General features: G+C 36.8%; 2 protein-coding genes across 2 annotated transcripts in view; one reads left to right on the top strand and one right to left on the bottom strand.

Moving 5' to 3' along the window:
* SPATA17 (spermatogenesis associated 17) overlaps window positions 1–9,678 on the bottom strand; it is a 38,322-nt gene extending 28,644 nt beyond the window's left edge. Inside the window, exon 1 of the mRNA XM_032591713.1 lies at window positions 9,514–9,678. Within this exon, the coding sequence (XP_032447604.1) occupies window positions 9,514–9,581 (68 nt within the window). The 5' untranslated portion in view covers window positions 9,582–9,678. The remainder of the gene's footprint in view (window positions 1–9,513) is intronic.
* Window positions 9,679–9,892: 214 nt separating this feature from the next.
* The window catches only part of GPATCH2 (G-patch domain containing 2), a 175,027-nt gene continuing 164,950 nt past the window's right edge, over window positions 9,893–19,969 (top strand). Inside the window, exon 1 of the mRNA XM_030302053.1 lies at window positions 9,893–10,047. Within this exon, the coding sequence (XP_030157913.1) occupies window positions 9,992–10,047 (56 nt within the window). The 5' untranslated portion in view covers window positions 9,893–9,991. The remainder of the gene's footprint in view (window positions 10,048–19,969) is intronic.

Genomic DNA, 19,969 nt, shown 5'->3' with positions numbered 1-19,969 from the left:
CCCAGCTCCAGAGGCTGGGTTCTTAACCATCATTGTGCCTGAAGGAGAAGAGAGAGAGGAAGGATAAAAACAGGAGATAGAAAGTAAATAAAAAGGAAAAAAGAGAAGGGAAAAAAAGGTAAAAGGAAGAATGCATGTAAGCCATTTCCAAATATAATATTAAAATTCTGTGGCATAAAAGAGCACCAATCTCCTTAAAACAAAATAAGCTGAGACTAAGATGGAAAAGACATCAAGATCTAGGGCTAAACACCAAAAATGTCTGATATACCAAGTGTTGGTAAGAATTAGTGGAAGAGGAACTCATTAAATTGCTGGTAGGAAGTAATTCAGCCTTTGAACACAAACAGAAAATTTTTGTTTATATAAATGAGAAACTCGGGAAACTTAAGGATGTTAAATAAGGAAGGGAAAAATAAGGCGCAATTATGAGACAAGTACTTTGCATTGTCGTAGAAGTTAATGGAAGGGTATCAGGAAGAAGGACCATGACTGAGTAGTGTCAAATACTGTGAAGAAGTCGTGAAAATAAGGTCAATGTTTCAAGGAGTTGCAGGGTCGGAGAGAATCTTTTGTTTTCTCAAATCTCATCCTAGCCAGTAAGAGGATGTGATAGTGCAGGATATGAAATCTCATTCATGGCAACAACAGAGATGATCCAGCAACACAGTGTCCAGTAGAGCAGGCAATTCAAAGATGACAGAGTGGGAAAAAGGAAAGAATAATTGTACTCGATAAGGCTGATGTGAAGGAGAATTCATGATAATGGTTATTTCTCATGGTTTCTTAACCCTGTTTAACCATTAACATTTAATATGATTATAGATGTTTTCTGTTTTCCTTCTTTTTAATATACTCTATTTAAATTACTGAAAGCACTTGCTTTTCCTCCCCCACCAACAATCAACAAGTGACTACTTTTGCAAAACAGGTAGAAAAAAATTGAGTAAGATTTACAGATACACCTAATACTTCCTTTTAACTAATGTATAGTTTGATCCTACCCTTTACTTATATAATTGTCATTAGAAATGTAAAAAATAAGCAATCAAATGATCCATTTTGCTTTCTAATCTCGCCTGGTATTAATGCTAACATGTAATACATAGTCAAGAAGAAGATTAAATTCTCTCTTTTGGAGTTATAAACACTAACACATATAAATATAAGCACAGATATTATATCATACTAATAAGAACTATACATCTTAATTAAAGGGAAAGGTTTAAAAAAATAGTAGTTAATTTACTGCTACGTTTTAACTTATATGCTGTAATTCGACTTCTATACACATTTTTCTGTTGCTTTTCTTTTAACTGCTTAAAAATGAAATTTACAGATACTTGGGTTACCACTGGGATGCTGAATACTCATACAATATGTCATGAACTGCTAGACTTTTTATGTTTAAAATGAAAAATGTGGGTAACACTTTATTTTAATGGTATATTAATTAGTTCCAAATTACAATGAAAATCCTATAGCAGTGAATAAAATATGACATCTACATGAATTTGAAATAAATTTATTATGATCAGTATTATCACAATGAATACTAAATGAATTAATAATGATGAAAGACCAAAAGTATTACCAGGAATGTAATAAAACATTGAGAAAAAGCTGGAAGTTTCCAGTCACTTCATCATCAACTAGAAATAAGTACTATAACCCTGGATAACACTATATTCATGTGTATCATTAGTGGCTCGAAATTAATTGACAATAAACAGAAAATGAAAAAATGTGTAGTTAAATATATTTCTGGTAATGTGCAAAAAATACGCATTTTATATATCACCTTACTGTGATAGTCTGACCTATGTGTACTAGCTATTGAATAAAAACTAGATTAAAAACCCAATCATCTTTGCTTCTCATTATCATATGAATTTTAGCTATTTTAGATACTAGGAATAAAATTCCAGTATTAGCTGACCTGTATTATAAAATATATTGATTATGTAAAATAATTTTTGCATATCGTTTCACTGTTAGGTGTTAAGGATGTCAAGCTCCTTAAAGGCAGGAACTATGTTTGATCTATACTTTATGCTTTAATTATCACTCATGTGCCTAATAAGAGGTCAATAATTACTTGTTGAAAAACCGAACTACATTTTAGAATCTAGAAGCCATGTTTTGATTTCATTAATGGTCCTCATTATTATTTCACAGCTCAATGAATAATGAGTCATAAATACATATGTATTAGATCATAAAGTAGGAGTTAACATGCAGATTTATAATGTATTTGCAAAATGTTTTATTATTTACTTTTCTACCCTTTCCCTCTACCTTCTCTTCATTTCTGAACAATTAAGTCCAAAAGAAATTGGCAGTGGGCAAAGAAACCAGGAATCTGTGGTAGAGGGGACAGGAGTGTTGGGGGATGGGGAGTCACATTGTCCTGGCTAAGCCTTTGTAGGCTAAGATGGACATCCACATGAAAGGGCAGCCTGGGGTAGGATGTCACAAACTAAGAACAGTGTTCCTATGGAGAGAATGTCTAAGTGTTTAGGTGTCGAGGAAAGGTGAAGAAAGTTTCTACAAGGAAGGGCAGCCAGAACAGAGAATCAAAACCCAAGAATGATGAAAAGAGTATCCAGTTTGATGAACAGGTGCAGCATGGAGAGGTAGAGCCCACAGTACATGAAAACGGTGTCCATAAAAGAGAGGGCAGTTATGGTGACAGGAGTTTGATTACAGAAAACTGATCAACTTAAGCAATATATTAAGGATAATGAGAGCCCAGTTTCTCAGTGTTTAAAAAAAAAAAAAAAGGAAAGGAAAGGAAAGGAAAGGAAAGGAAAGGGAGATAAACTAGAGTGAATCACATGGTGCTGGATTTGAAATGAAATTGTCAATGCAAACTTATGGATTTCAACACACACATGGGTAGGTGGACAGACGGATGGATGAATAAAGTACAGACGTAAACTGCATGCAAATGCATACATGCACATATTTTCTAACTCTGTCCACTTAAGAAAATCTGAGAGCAGCAACCCATCAGCAGGGCACTCATTAAAAGAAGCAAGAGCTCCTTGAAGAAATAGATGACTCCAGATCCGGGGCAGGAAAAGAAAAAGATGAGCCTGGAACCCATTTTTTCTGTGTCAGAAAGCAAGAAAGTATTGCGATGATCAGGGTACAATGATAAGCTTCTAGTGGCTCCCATTGTGAAAGAGTGGGACAATGGTAGCATAAGCATAAGTAATAAAAGTGATGTTAACCCACTGAATAGGAACCAATGAGTCCATAATGATGTGCATAAGTAAATAAATACATTGAAAGTTTGATGAGGAACGGAGTACATGCACAGCTTCAAATTACTTGCTTTTAAAAAATACCTACTGGGGGCACCTGAGTGGCTAAGTCATTTAAGCACCCAACTCTTGATTTTGGCTCAGGTCATGATCTCATGGTTCGTGATTCTCTCTCTCCCTCTCTTTCTGCCCCTCCCCAGGTCACAATCTCTCTCTAAAAATAAATAAACATTAAAAACAATATACCTACTAAACACAAAGTGGGGTGGGGGAAGAGAACATTATAGTAGAGGGGCCTAGCAGAAATTATCTTGGTCAATGATCCAAATAAAGACTATCACTAATGAAACAAATAAAAATTATGTAGTACTGGGTAGAATATATGAAAAAGATTATGGCATCATTTCTGTGATATTTCTGCCAAAAATACATAACCTGAGTCTAATCAAGAGGAAAAAAAAATCAGAATGATCCAAATTGAGTGAAATTTTACAAAATAATTGATCTTCAAAAGTAGTAAGGTTATGAAAATCAAAGAAAGACCATCAAAATGTTCCATATTAAAGATAACTAAGGAGATAAGACACTTAGGACCATTTTGCTATAAATAACATTATTACAACAACTTGCAAAGCTTGAATGGAGTCTGAAGATTAGATGATAGAAATGTATCAATGTTAATTTCTTGATTTTCACAGTGGAATTATAGTTATACAATGTCTTTAAGTGGAAAGAATTTGGGGGACAATGGGCCATCAGGTTGCAACTTACAATCATATGATTTATGAGAAAAAAAACCTGTATTGCATTAGAACTTTTTATAAGTTTCAGATTATTTCAGTAGTTTTAAATACCTACATGCATGTATATATGTGTATACATGTATATATGTATATATATATGTATATGTGTGTATATATACACACATACAGTAAAGAATGGCATCTCAAAATTGTTTCATTTTATTCAAATAGTTTTACAGTTTAAAATAATTTTGACATTTAAAGTAGACTTAAGATAAAAAACTATCATGCATAAAATATTTATAATGATAAAAAGGTTAATTTATTAGGAAAATGTAATAATCCTAAGTGAGTATGCACCTAATAATAGAGCTTCAAAATATGTGAAGCAAAACCTGACAAAACTAAAGGGAGAAAGAGACAAACTCACAGTAAGAGTTAGACATTTCAACATGCCTCCCTGAATAATTGATAAGACAACTATATAGGAAATCAACAGCAATATAAAAGACCTAACAACACTTATTAACCAATTTGATCTAATTAACTTCTATATACTGCTCTACTCAACAATATGTATTTGTAAAGTCTTCAAGTTGACTAATGTTTTATTTGCAGGATTTTAATCTGATGTTAAGTCCATCTGAATTTTTTTGTTTCAGATAATATGTTTTGTATCTCTAAAGTTTCATCTTCTTCTTATTTCCATTTAACTCATTATGCATATAGTTTCAAGTCTTTATGCATGTTTTGAAAGCTACTTAAAACACCTTATATGCTAATTGTATCATCTTTGTATTTCTGGGTCTGTTTCTACTAATTGGCTGTTTTTCCTCCTGGGTGTAGGTCACAGTTTGCTGTATTTTTGTCCTACTAATAATTTAGGAACAGATGCTAGACAATATGAACACGATGCTGTTGAGTTTGAATTTTGTTCAGAAGCTACTGCCATGCGTAAAGTGGGAGTAACTGTCTAGATAACCTCATTTGTTTCCTTTCACTAAGAGATTACAATCCTACACTGTCTGTTGTATCAAAATGTCTAAAAGTAATTTTCCACATATTTTGTTCAGTTTTCTAATTTTTCATGGTGGCAAGGCAAATTTTGTATCAGTTACATCTTCATGGTCACTTATTTTATATGTTTAATTCTGTGTTTTCAAAAGAAAACTTTTGCCTTAGGGTATTTTTTTCCTATTTATTTACTGTTTACTTTATAAATTATAATGAATATCCAATATTTAATATAAAATTGTAAACTACATGGAAAAATATAGACAAAAAATTAAGATACCATTTCAACCTTCCCTATATTCCAATTCTCAAAATCTAATCACTGTTAACAGTTTTTTATCTATGATTTCAGCTCCTATGTCTCTCTGTATGCATAAACATTTCATACAAAATGTATTATATGTTTTCTGTGAGCTGTTTTTTTAAACTTAATTGTCTCTGAATTTTTTGTCATTAGGCATAAAATTTTTCACTTTCATTTACTGTTTTAAAAATTGTACTTATTTATTTTAAGAGAGATGGAGAAAGCACAAGCAGGGGAGGGGGAGAGAGAGAATCCCAAGCAGGCTCCACACTGTCAGTGCTGAGCCCCATGTGGGGCTTGAACCCACCATGAAGCTATGAGATTGTGACCTGAGCTGAAACCAAGAGTCCACCACTTAACAGACTGAGCCACCCAGGAAGCCCTAAAATTTTTCACTTTTAATCTGCTACATGGGGCGCCTGGGTGGCTCAGTCGGTTGAGCGTCCAACTTAGGCTCAGGTCATGATCTCACGGTCCGTGAGTTCGGGCCCCGCGTCGGGCTCTGTGCTGACAGCTCAGAGCCTGGAGTCTGCATTGGATTCTGTGTCTCCCTCTCTCTCTGCCCCTCCCCCGTTCATGCTCTGTCTCTCTCTGTCTCAAAAATAAACATTAAAATAAATAAATAAATAAATAAATAAATAAATAAATAAATAAAACTGCTACTTAATATTCTATCATGTGTATATGCCTTAATTTATTTAGCCAGATTAGTTACAAATATATACAAGTTACTTTCAGGGTTTGTTTTTTTTTCCCCCCCTGTTAGAAATAATGCTTTAGGGGCACCTGGGTGGCTCAGTCTGTTAAGTGTCCCACTCTTGATTTTGGCTCAGGTTATGATGATCTCTACAAAGTCGTGAGATCAAGCCCTGCATCAGGCTCCACACTGGGCATGGAGCCTGCTTGAGATTCTCTCTCTCCTTCTCCCTCTGCCCCTCTCCCGTTCATTCTCTCTCTCAAAAAAAAAAAAAAAAAATTTAAAAAGAAGTAATGCTTTAATGAATGCTTTACAGATAACCCTCTACTTAAAACACTTTTGTGTACAAATTGTGTACACAAGGTATTTCTACAAGGTCAATAGATAAAGTAACATGTATTTTGATGCTCTTATAGACCGAATTGTTTTTATAGTTTCAAATTACAATTGCTCATTGCTATTACATAAAAAGGCCACTGATTTTTGTGTATTGTGTCCTACAACCTTGCTAAATTCACTTACTTCTGGATGTTTTTGTAGATAACTTAGTTTTCTATGCACAGGATCATGTTGTCAGTGAACAAAGCCAATTTTGCTTCTTCCTTTGCAATTTTTACAACTTTAGTTTATCTTGCAAAACATAACACTGGTAAGGAAAGTGTGGAATGTTCAGTAAAGGCTTTGAGACAATTTCTATACTAAAAGTTAAGTCCCTATCTCACCTGATACATACACACAAACACAACTGCAGAGTGAAGAAACACGTAATAAAACTTTAAAAATATTGTCAGTAAACACAGAGAATTTTCTTATAACCACGGGTTGAGAAAGACCATTCCAATGAAGGCAAAATCCCCAGAGCCAAAATAATAGATTGACAACTTTGGCTACATAAAACTTAAAAAATTGAAAGATAGCCTGGTAGGCAGCACTGCGAACCTTAAACCTATGCCACTGTCTTTGAGACTGGGTGATGGGAGAGACTGTGGGGAGTTCCAAGGTCACTAAAAAGACTGGCCTCTGGAGTAATTATTATTATCACATAGGCTGGCAGAGTGGGGAAAAACTGATATTAGAAGCTGGATATAGAATGACCTGCATTACCGTATTAATGAGATTATTCACAACACTACTGTCTGTGATCACTTACAAGGTGGAAAATGTACTAATGAATTTTTGAAATGCACAAGAAGATGTGTAGGAAGCAAACTCAAAGTGCCTATTGGATTCTTTTAACTGCATGGAATTAGGGGTATCCCATAAATCTCAGGAACAGCGTTCATCTAGATTTAACTATAAATACAAGTACAGTTATTCCTTATTGTTTCTATTACTTCTTTTGCTCCTCTTCCCCTATCTTGAGATCTTTGCTCTAATTTAATCTTCACTTGATTTCAGAGAGTACTTTCTTGAGTACATTTCCTCCAATAGGCTATATGGATGACATAACCCTGAGTCTTTATATATCTGAAAACGTCTTTCTTTCATCAAAAAAAACAAAACAAAACAAAACAAAAAACAGAATGAATAAGAGCTTTGATGGGTTTAGGTTTTTCAGATATTTCCTTGAATAATCAATAATTATTGTCCTTTTTTTCTCTTAGAAGTCCCTATGTTGCTTATGAACCAATCAGTGCTTCTTTCTTCGTTGGCAAATAACTTTTTCTTGTCTGTCTAGATTAGGAGCTTGTAAAATTGTTTCTGTATCCTTGAAATTTTGCCAGATAACATCTAAGAAGTGTGTCTTTAAAAAAAAAAAAAATCCTGTCTCATACTCAGAGCCCTCTCCATTCAAAGCCATATTCTTTCTCCAGTTTAGGAAAGTTTTCTTCTACTACTTCTTTATTAGTCATTTATCTTCTTCCGACTCCCACTCCCAAATTCTGCAGTGACTATCATTCACATACTAAATCCCCTGGATATGTCCTCCATGTTGCTCTCCTAAAACATTTACCTCTCACTAGTGACTTTTCTATTTTTAAATTCATTTACTATATTTGTAACTAGAAACGTTTATTTTTTTTTTTTTAATTTTTTTTTTCAACTTTTTTTTATTTATTTTTTTGGGACAGAGAGAGACAGAGCATGAACGGGGGAGAGGCAGAGAGAGAGGGAGACACAGAATCGGAAACAGGCTCCAGGCTCTGAGCCATCAGCCCAGAGCCTGACGCGGGGCTCGAACTCCCGGACCGCGAGATCGTGACCTAGCTGAAGTCGGACGCTTAACCGACTGCGCCACCCAGGCGCCCCGAAACGTTTATTTTTTTAAAAATTCATTCCAGTAACTTTTTTTCCTCTAATTTTATTTCTGTAAAAGTTCTCATTATACCTGTATTAAAGTTTACACCTATGCAAACCATTAATTCTAACTCTACAGTAGCCACCTGTTTTGGTCTCTTGGCTTAATCTCCTCCCATCAAACCAACATTACTTTGAATAGTTTGTGAATTTTTTCTACATGAATCTCATTTTCCTTTCCTCATGCAAAGTGGGAATAGATACATAATTTGTTAAGGATGTTTAAGAAATAGACCCATACCTAGTTCCTTTTCTACAAAGTCCCCCCACACACATTTTTTTTTTTTTTTTTTTTTTTTTTTTTTTTTTTTGCACAATGGGGCCTCACAGGAACTCCTCTAAGAATGCAGATTCTCTGGCCATAACGGAGACCCACTGAATCAGAATCTATATTCTAACATCATCCTCAAATGATTCTAATGTACACTACAGTTTACAAAGCGCTGATCTAACCAATAACACATGGGAAATGGCAATCATTGCTTAAGGAAACTGCCAGTTACCTTTTTTCACATATTGATATTTTATACGGCCTTTGTGCCCAAAGCTACAAACACTCTGTTGTTGTTGTTGTTTTAACTAGGCGAACATTGGAATTTTGATTCTTTCATGATCTTTAGAGATTTCTCTTTATACTGAAAATATGAATAGTAATAATAAATGAAATGGAAGGAATGCCAGCCTATTCTCATCATGGCCAGAATGGTTTAGATACTGTCACTTCGGGAAGACAAATGAGCCATGGAACAGTTGAGTTCAATGACATCTGTGAAACCATGGAGGCTCAAATCCCCAGGCAAACGGGAGACACAACGGAGATCCCCCAGCTAGAGTGCCTGGGTGACCCCAGTCAGGGTACTAAAACTTCAACAGGGAGGGCATGGGTTTCATCAAACTGTGGAGTGATGATGTCCCAGAATACTTTATTCTGCAATTTTATCTATAGTGGGAAGTTTCCTAAGCCATCTCAAGCTAATAACTATGTCCTCCCTTTACCCCCATCTATAATTCCTCTGTATGGTAACACTACTTTTAAACTTGTGGTTAAGTTTGCGGCCAACAAACGAAGCGGGGAGAAGTGCTTGGTATTTACTGATTCAGGGACTTTGTTAATAGGAAACTCTTGCCGAGGAACGCCTGGCGAGGGCGAAGCCAGCCCTCTGAGCTGTACCCCAGTCGACGCCTTACCTGTTCCTGAAGTAGTACTGGTGTGCCAGGAACGTCGACCGAGCTTGGAGCCGAGCTAACGTGGCCATAGCCTCCCGGCTTCTGCGGGAGCACCAGTGTTACTATTGGTCTCCATGGCAACCGGGCTAAACCATAAAGCTAGTCCCGAGGGTACAACTTTTCGACCACTCCACTTCTATTTGCCACCCTGCTTCAGTTTGCAGAATACTAGAAAGACATTTAAGAAATTTTTCGTAGGAAAAGGTTCCAGGGACTTGCCTCTATCTTTTCTGTGAGTTAAAAAGGAGGAGATTACAGGCGACGAAGGCGGTGCAGGGAGGAGAGGTAATGGTTGCTCCGGGCATCCGGTTTCCGCCTCCCGTCTGCTTCCGGAAGCTCAGCTCAAAATGCTGAACTGCTTCTGGAAGTCGCTGGTGCTGTGGTAGTTGGAGTCTGTTCTCGGGCCTGAGCCTCGAGGCCAGGCTCCTGGGTGTCGTTAATGTTCGGGGCCGCCGGGCGCCAACCGATCGGAGCTCCAGCCGCCGGGAACAGCTGGTGAGGCTGGCGGCCCTGGGGATGGGAGATCAGGAGAGGGTGTGATGGCCTGAGGCCGCCGGACCTGGAATGGAAGGGGGAGGGAGTTGGGGATGGATGATCTGAAGACACTTAGGCCTTGCTCTCACTCGTGCCTGGGCTGGAAGCGATTTGAGCAAGGCGTTGAGGTGTGTGCTAAAGATGTGTGCAGGAGTACGGTAAATGCTTGCTGATTGCCCAACCCTCTACGATATTTGGGGAGTAAAGCTGTCTATACTCCAAGAGCAATTCATTTCGTCCCTGATTGTTGACAAGGCTAGGGACAGAAGAAACTAACTTAATATAGATCTTATCCCCTCACGTTCCTTTTTAAATGTACTAGATTACAGCAGGTGTCTTGGGGGGTCAAATCCCAGAAATCTAGAGTTCTGGAAGTTTAGTACTAGAAGACACCCCACTCACCCCTCTCTTTTCTGGAGTGGGAGTGGCCTACCTGTTTCTGCCCCTTGAACGGTCCATTTTAGTTCAAATGAGATGTGTGTGAGTGTTCCCTAAGAACATGTAAATGCCAGGATTTTAGGTTTGGGGTTTGACCAGGGCTGCGGTACCCCCATCACCAGTGCCACTTTGAAATAATATATTGCTTTGATTTTTCAAAGTGCTTTCACAAATTCATGCACTTTGTCTTTATGACAGCTCTGATAGGAGATTATCACGGGCACAGAATTCCTGAGTTGTCCAAAATTGCCATGGACATTTTAGTCCTGGACCTAGAAGCTGGGTTTTGGATTTCTAATTGAAAGCTCTGCAGTGCTAGGCCTATTTTTCCCCAAGCATACGTCGGACAAGCAGTGAAACACGTTTCCCACTGACAATTTCAAGCATAAAGTATTGAAAAATGGGTGACCTGTGGCCGAAAAACGTCCATTCTTAGATTCTGCAATGAATGAGACCATGAGGCACGCTAGTAGTCTGTGATCTCAAAGAATTCCTCTGCGTCCCTTATCGCTGAAAAGTTAAAAGAATATCTTGCTTGAAATGTTTTCAATGAGATTAGATCGTTCTGTAGTTCATTTTATAATGGTTATACTTTTAAACTTTTTTTTTAATTTTTTTTTCAACGTGTATTTATTTTTGGGACAGAGAGAGACAGAGCATGAACAGGGGAGGGGCAGAGAGAGAGGGAGACACAGTATCAGAAACAGGCTCCAGGCTCTGAGCCCGACGCGGGGCTCGAACTCACAGACCGCGAGATCGTGACCTGGCTGAAGTCGGACGCTTAACCGACTGCGCCACCCAGGCGCCCCTATGGTTATACTTTTAAATTCTGACATTTTCCAGTGAGAAAGCTGGGAGTACTTTCTTAAATGAGCCATATTTTTTTTTAATGGTGTCTGTCATTAGCATAACATAAAACACTTGTTACATGTTTAGTATTTTTAGTTCTGACAGTTGTATATACTGTGTAATCACCACACAAAACAAGATATAGGACATTTCCATTACCCCAGAATTCCCTCCCCAGGCATCTAATATGTACCTGTCTTAATGTTTCAGCATTCGATACCTTGTTAAGGGAACTAAACACAATGTGCTTTATAGGTTGGTCTGCCCTTGTTGCAGCGATACTGATTTGTAGGACAGAGGACTATTTAATAAAAAAAAGTATGACTCTTCCAACTCCTTCCTCTCCCTTTCACCTTCTCACCAACTCATAGTTAGGTACCTCCGTATAATACAGAGAAACCCTCCTTCAGTTGTCTTAAAATGCTTATCTTCTTTTCAATTATCGGTGTAGAATTCATTTTTTTCTTATGGCCCAGAGGATAGCATAGTGCTTAGCACTTAATCATTGTTTCTTAATGAAACTCGGAAAAATCACGCCTGATTGGCCAGAATGAACACTTTCCAGCAAACTGGAACCTTGATTTTCTAGTTTATCTGCACAACCATTCCCTTATTGGAAAGTTCTCAATGGAATTTTCCTTTTCATTCATTGATCAGACATTTACCATACTATGCACGTAAGTTTGCTCTCAGTAAGGAAGCCCCAGTGCTGCTGGGGTTGCTACTACTGGTTGATTCCTTGGTGCGGAGTTTTATGTACATATATCTCATGTAAATCTTTTGAGGTGGGTGCTGTCGTTTTTTTTGCATTTTAGAAATGGCAAAACAGGAGCAAATACAGCTTAGGTAACTTGCCCACGTACCATGTTTGCAGTGTGATGCTGGTATACCTAGAACAATTCTTCACCATCCTCGTATGCGTCCTATTTGTCTGAATAAGATACAATATCACGGGAATATCTAAACGGGAAAGACTATGCCCGGATAGGTTAGCCAGCCTGGATTCCTGTTGTATATACCTCCTATCTTGACTTCAACTTTTTCTCCAATGTCGAGATTAGATTTTTCAAGTTTTAGGCCCCAAAGGGGTAAATAGTAGATGATTTATCTACCCCTTTAACAATTTGTTTGAAAAATAGAACTGAGATTATATTTTGTAATTTACTGCTACAGAAGACAAGTTGTATACAATTAAATAATAAAAATCCTCAGGAAATGAATATATCTTTTGTGCAAATTGTTCTTGTAAGTGGTTTATATTATATTTTTATAAAATCGTTATACCTGAGAGTTTCTATCTCCTTTTCCTGACTCCTCATCCACACACAATTTTGAAATTAGGGGCCAAAAAGCGTAAGTATTGTGGCACTTATAATATTAACCTGCCTTTTAAAATTTGATTCATTTAATGGATAAACCACATTTATAATTTAGATACACTTTTATTACATTTTACCTTATTAGTGATTTATATTTAAAGTGAATTTCTGGTTTTTAAAATTTTAAAGGTTGAACTAACACGTTTTACAATTAAGTCCTTGATAATGCGAATATTGAATTACTGATATATTGAGCCATACTGTTTGTTTCAATGTGTGTGGTTTGCTTTTTTTTTTTTTTAAAGTCCTTAAAAATATAAACTATGTTTATTCTAGATCATTTCCTTTTTTCTGTAGTTTCTTTCTTATTATTTGGATTTTCTTTGGGTCCAAGAAATGGCAGAGTGGAAAATGTGCATTTTTTAAATAACTGCCTTTTTTTTTTTTTTTTTTTTTTTTGTCTTTTATCTTGAGGTCAATTCTATACTGTCAGGTTTGTTTGAGTCAGGTTTCTATTTCGACAATGAGGGATCAAAGCAGTGGCCAGTGTGATTTTGGCCAAGTAACCCATTAATATTAGTTTAGCTCTTTAGCATTTTTATTTATGGCAAGCTGGAAACCTTTAAAACATCTTTGATAATTTGTCCTTTACCACCACATTTGCTCTGCTAGAAAGGTAGCCAGAAAGTTAAGAGTATCTGGCTTGTTAATGTGGCAGAAACTTTGAAATCAGGGTTGTCTAAATTTTTAGTGAAGACATATTTTTCCTGTTTTTTTATTCAGTCATTCATTGGTTTGTTCACCCAACAGATCTCTTTTTAAAAATTATTTATTTATTTATTTATTGAGAGAGACCGAGAGAGAGACAGAGTGTGAGTGAGGGAGGGGCAGAGAGAGAAGGAGACACAGAATCCTAAGCAGGCTCGAGGCAATCCTAAGCAGGCTCCAGGCTCCAAGCTGTCAGTACAGAGCCTGACGCAGGGCTCGAACCCACACAGTGTGAGATCATGACCTGAGCCGAAGTCAGCTGGTTAACTAACTGAACCATCCAGGTGCCCCCCAACAGATCTTTTTTATTTATTTATTTATTTATTTATTTATTTATTTATTTATTTTTATTTTTTTTTCAACGTTTATTTATTTTTGGGACAGAGAGAGACAGAGCATGAACGGGGGAGGGGCAGAGAGAGAGGGAGACACAGAATCGGAAACAGGCTCCAGCTCTGAGCCATCAGCCCAGAGCCTGACGCGGGGCTCGAACTCCCGGACCGCGAGATCGTGACCTGGCTGAAGTCGGACGCTTAACCGACTGCGCCACCCAGGCGCCCCAGCCAACAGATCTTTTTTAAACATCTGTTGCATGTCAAGCATTATGCTAGGTACTTGTAATTAATATTCAGTTGTCTTCATTCTTATTCTAAGAATTCAGAATATATTATATATTCAATAAATATTGAATAGTTAGTTACCATGTTTGAGCAATGAATGAGACTCCTCTCGTCCATATTAGAAACTTGCCTAGATGTGCTCTAATATATGCATGTTGACAAGAATTGGAATGAATTATTTTTTAGACTCTAAATTATTTTTGTTTGTTTTAGACTTTGACTTTATGTCATTTACACAACTTCTTATTCAACAATTTGTGTTTCAAAAGTGATTAGAGCGTAAAGTTTTGAATGACTCTTGAAGTTAAATGAAGTTAAAAACAGAAGAACCTTCAAATTTAAATAGCAAATGAGCTTGCCTTATTAACTCACTATTTGGAAAGTAGAAAAAGACTTTTTTCTAAAGCCATGAATAATTTTTTTAAATTTAAGTTAATTTTTAATTTTTGGCCTAACTGCTAGGGTTTGGAGGAAAGAAAGCTTTCTGCCTGTTCCTGTGGTAACAAAAGTGACAAAATAGCAAGTGCCAGCAGCACTTCCAGTCAAGTTCAAGTCTGTGGAACCTTTGCTTCCATTGGCAATGAACTTTTCTGTTTGGTGGAGAACCTGTGGCTCCTAACTTGGTGGAATGACTTTCTTTGATTTATTTTTTCTTGTATTTATATATTATTAAGTTAGGAGTCAGTCAGAAATGCAGCATTAATTTTTAGGTTTTTTTTTTTAATATTCATGAAAATCTTTAAAGAGTGCATGAATGTCTTGAAATGATATGCAAGATTTTTGCTAATGTCTGTTATCCCCCCCTCTTCCCATGAGCCAGAGTGGTTCAAGAACTCAGAAAGGGTAAGGTCTGTGCTTTCATTGTGATATCCTCAGGATTCATAAGGTGGTTACACCTTAAAAGCAGAATGATTTGATATTTCAGTGACCACCTCATTCATGTACAGAGGTTGTTAAAAGACGAAATAACTACTCTCACATAAGTATTCACTCTCATCCCACAGAATCCCTTCAAGGTAGAAAATATACCATTTTTATGATGAATAAACAGTCTGAAAATAAGTAATTTGTTTAGGGTCCTATAGCTAAGGAATAGAGTCAAATTTAGCTTCCACATTCATAGATTTGACTTTAAAGCTTGTGTTCTCTAGTTTCCTCCCAGCCTTTTCCCCTACCTAGAGAATTCTGGTCCATGTGCATTGCCTAATATTAATGTAAAGTTATAATTAATTACTTACACGTTTCATAATAAGTTCCCCTAACTCCACGCTACCTCTTTCAAGAAGAGAGAAAAGGTTACTTCTGATTAATGGTTTAAGTTAGGTAGGTCAAGGAATTTCTAAACTAGCTTAAATGTTAACATTTAATGTTAGGGTTATTCTATATTTCCTAAGAAATATTTCCTCAAGGTATATAAAAGGAGATACTTCTTTTAATCATTTTAAAGGTTACTAGACTGAGATAAAGACTTATTTTGACAAATAATGTTACCATTAAAGAAGGAAATGCATAAATTCCTATGAGCAGTAGAAATTTTAATCAAACAAATCATATTTTATTGAATTAGGCATGAAATTTAGCCCTTGATGTGGCATCTTTTTTTTTTTTTTCCATGTTTAATTTATTTGATCTTTGAGAGAGAAAGCAAGCATGAGCAGGAGACAGGCAGAAAGAGAAAGAGACAGAGAATCCCAGGCAGGCTCTGCACCATCAGCAGAGTCCGTCGTGGTGGGCCTCAAACTCAGGAACTCTGAGCTGGACGCTTAACTGACTGAGCCACCCAGCCAGCCCTGATGTAGCATCTCTAAGGCTCCTGTTTGCATGTTTAGGCACTCATTGTCATGATCTACACTATTATGTGTTAATTTTAATGTGTATTCTTTAGCTATTTACTTTTATGACCAAACAACCCTTCCTATCTTAAGCCAAAGCTAACACGAATATCAAAACATGTAATTCCAAGACTATTTTCTTAAGTTTGCGATCAGTCATAGCATACATTGGTCAGCATAGCTCTTGACTAGGTATTCCTCCTACATTGTTTTTGTACACATTGAATTTTTATTCATGCAGAAACTAACAATAAATGGCTATTTCCTTAACTTGCTAGAAGCCAATTAAGTAGTTGTATTTAGCAGTGGGTGAATTTGTTTTAGCACTCCACTGCTAGAGTTACTTCAGTTTGTAGAAGAGATAATCCTGTGTTTTACAGAGATGAAGAGGAGAATTTTGCCATGTATTAGATGATAAGGAGCATTTGATTTCTTTTTCCTTACCTAGATATTTGATAGCTGTGGTCAGTTACTTTTTTGTTACATATGGAAGATTTTTGTTTGTTTTTAATGAAATTGTTGGGTTTATGAAGACACACATGTCTATCATCTTATTATGTAGTTATTTTTATCAGTGTCCAGGCAAGGAAATTATTCTCTAATTTTTCTGTACATGCTATATTTTATCCTCTTAGGAATAGTAGTTATTGCTAATAGAGTCTCCAAAAAGGAAAAGTCACTGATGGAGTAATTGGCTGTCAGTTTTTGGGGGGAATCAGTTTTTCCGGGCTTTCTTGGGCTTCTTTGCCGTGCCTCCCTGTACATTGTTGACTGCTGTTTGAGAGCCCTTGGTTTGATTCATCAGTCAACTGCTAGTCCTGTGGGAACATGTGAGCATCGAGTTTGGACTAAGGCCACGTCCTGAGTCTTCTTTCTTAAGCAAGAAACATTTGAAAGAAAACTCTAAACTCAGCGCCAGGTTTCTACATTCATTGACCATCCTCACTCTCAAACATACGTTGTTTTTTTTTTTTCTTTTTTTTTTTTTTTCAACGTTTATTTATTTTTGGGACAGAGAGAGACAGAGCATGAACGGGGGAGGGGCAGAGAGAGAGAGGGAGACACAGAATCGGAAACAGGCTCCAGGCTCCGAGCCATCAGCCCGGAGCCTGACGCGGGGCTCGAACTCACGGACCGCGAGATCGTGACCTGGCTGAAGTCGGACGCTTAACCGACTGCGCCACCCAGGCGCCCCTCAAACATACGTTTTTAAGGAAAGCCTTTGTCTGAGTTAGAATTTGGTGTTAAGAAAGCCAGGGAGAACAATTTACTCATTTTATTGGATGTTTTAATAGTGCCTAGAAGAAGACTGACAAAAACTTAACCCTTGGCGCAAAATTCTTACCTAAAACTGGCATATCAAATTTTGGGTTGATCATACGTTCTATATTGCTCAGCATAATGCAATACACCTGCGAAAAACCAAAATGCTTATCTTAAGCTCAGGTCATGTCGTTTTCAAAATCCCACTTTAGATAGATAGTGGGACTATAATCTTATTCTATTTATTTGGAGTATTTGAAGAAAACTCTTAGTGAACTCTCATCTTAGGCATTCTACCTAATGCAAACTATTCTCAAAAGATATCTTTTCCATTGAATTTCAAATGGAGAGAAATTGTTTTATAAATATGAATGTTATTCAAATTAGCTAAGTGGTAATTCACTAAATTTTACTGTAATTAAACTTTACAGCTATGAATGCTTAATAAACACGTTTTTGTACAGAAAAGTTCTGTATTTTCAGGTTCTTTCTTCAATAGGAAAAGTCTCATTTAAGAAAATATCTTGAAGATGAAGTGTTTCCATACCATGGTCTTCAATGTAACTGCCGAGGCAAAGGAAATAAATGAGCTATTGATTATGTGGTCTCTTATAATGACTTTATTTCTGTGAGGCCAGATGATGCCAGTTTTCCCTGAGAGATAGAAGTGAAGCAGTGTGACTGACTATAATATCACTAGCTCATTAACAAGGGTTTTGACTTGCAGGAGTCTGGTGAGTTGAAACCGAAGGGGGGGGAAAGTGATTTTAACTCAATGTTGCATATTTTCTTCTGTGTTTTTGTGAGGCTTTTAAAAAGTCTTTTTAAAGTAAATGTCTTCATTGGCATTCATATCTGATCCCTATTTGAATGACATTATGGAATAAATTGGGTTCTCTGGATAAATTTTTTTTTTAATTTTTTTTAATGTTTGTTATATATGTGAGTGAGTGGGGGAGGGGCAGAGAGAGAGGCAGACACAGAATCCAAAGCAGGTTCCAGGCTCTAAGCTGTCAGCACAGAGCCCGTCGCGGGGCTCGAACCCATGAACCGTGAGATCATGACCCAAGCCAAAGTCGGACACTTAATCAACTGAGCCATCCCGGCGCCCCTAAAATTTTTTTAATGTCTTTTTTTTTTCTTGAGAAAAACAATACAAAGTCAAGTAAAGTGACAATTTTAATGATGTTATCAAGAAATTTTGCTTTCATTCTTAGTAATACCAGTTCTATTTTCTTAAGCTGTTTGTTACAATAATTCTTTTTAAATGAAATTGATTGAAGACTTAAGTTTCAATGGATTGAATCTGATTGCTAACCTTTATCTAATGGTGGTAGGTCCACCACATTTCCTTTTTGTAGTAAAGCACTAGATTATAACTTCCAAAATAACCTGCAACTTTAGTTGTAGATGACATTCATGCATTGAGTTAATTTCATATTAATAATTAGACCTAGTCATTCACCCATTGATGAGAAAACTGCATCTCCAAAGAGTAAGTTACTTAAGAACCAGGTGATACCGAGTCTTCTTTTAGACAAAGGTCCTTATTCTAGTACACGTTAAGCTGGTGTCCAGTGAATTTTATTAAAGGTGCAATATTATATTCAGAGATCATAGGTCTTTCAGACTACATTTCTTCCAAAGAAATAGTATTCAAGGAAATGAACAAAATATTTATTGCAATAAAGGGAAAACAAAAATGTGATTATTAACATAGAGATGATGGAGAAAAGACCCATTTGGCTTATCAGTATAGTCAGAATTGTAGCCCTTCTTTTGGCTTAATGCTGATTCCTACGTGACACCTATTTCTCATAACCAAATGCAGGGTTCTAAAACCTGAGTAATATATAGGACCCTTTTAGTGGCTTTCCAGAGTTTATTTAAAATATATACTTCAGTCACCATGTTAATTCAGAATGCTAAAGGAGATAGATCAGGAAAATACAATGCCCACATTAAATGAAAGACGATGTCGGGGCGCCTGGGTGGCTCAGTCGGTTGAGCATCCGGCTTCGGCTCAGGTCACGATCTCACCGTTGGTGAGTTCAAGCCCCGTGTCAGGCTCTGTGCTGACAGCTCAGAGCCTGGAGCCTGCTTCAGATTCTGTGTCCCCCTCTCTCTCTGCCCCACCCCTGCTTGTGCTCTGTCTCTCCCTGTCTTTCAAAAATGAATAAACATAATTTTTTTTTTTTTTTTAATGAAAAACTGTGTCCATTTAGTTAATTGCTCACAATGTACATTTCACTGATGACTACAGCATCGGGGGCTTTGGATTCAACTGACTTCCACCACCTATACTGCCCTTGATTCAGGTCTCCCATTCCTCTTTTCTGTTCAAAGGAATATAATGCTAAGTGTGAGTCATTTGGCTTTACGCAGATATATATTAAATCTGTCTCAGAAATTAAAATAGTACCACCTGCTGCTACATCACTCATGAACAAATGCAAACTGGATACTGGAATTGTGTGGTACTAGAATCCCTTTCTTGGCTGCAGTTGGTTGAGCATTCAGGCTCTAGAACCAGATTGCTGGAGTTTGAAACCTGTTTCTACCATTCTCTAGGTGTGTCACTTTGGGCAAATTGCCCTTAATGTCTGTGTCTCTTTGTGTCTCATATACCACCTTATAAGGTTATTATGTGAGAATGAAATGAGGTAATGCATATAAAACACTTAAAAATGGGCCGAGCACATAGTAAGTTCTTGTGTTAGAAGCTGTATGTGTGAATCATCTTATAAGTAGTAAATCCAGTTGAATTAAAATGTATGTTTGTTTTCAGATTATT

Source organism: Lynx canadensis, chromosome F1, assembly GCF_007474595.2.
Source record: "Lynx canadensis isolate LIC74 chromosome F1, mLynCan4.pri.v2, whole genome shotgun sequence".
NCBI lineage: Eukaryota > Metazoa > Chordata > Mammalia > Carnivora > Felidae > Lynx > Lynx canadensis.
The sequence above is the reverse complement of the archived record's forward strand: the minus strand, read 5'-3'. Positions and strand labels throughout refer to the sequence as shown.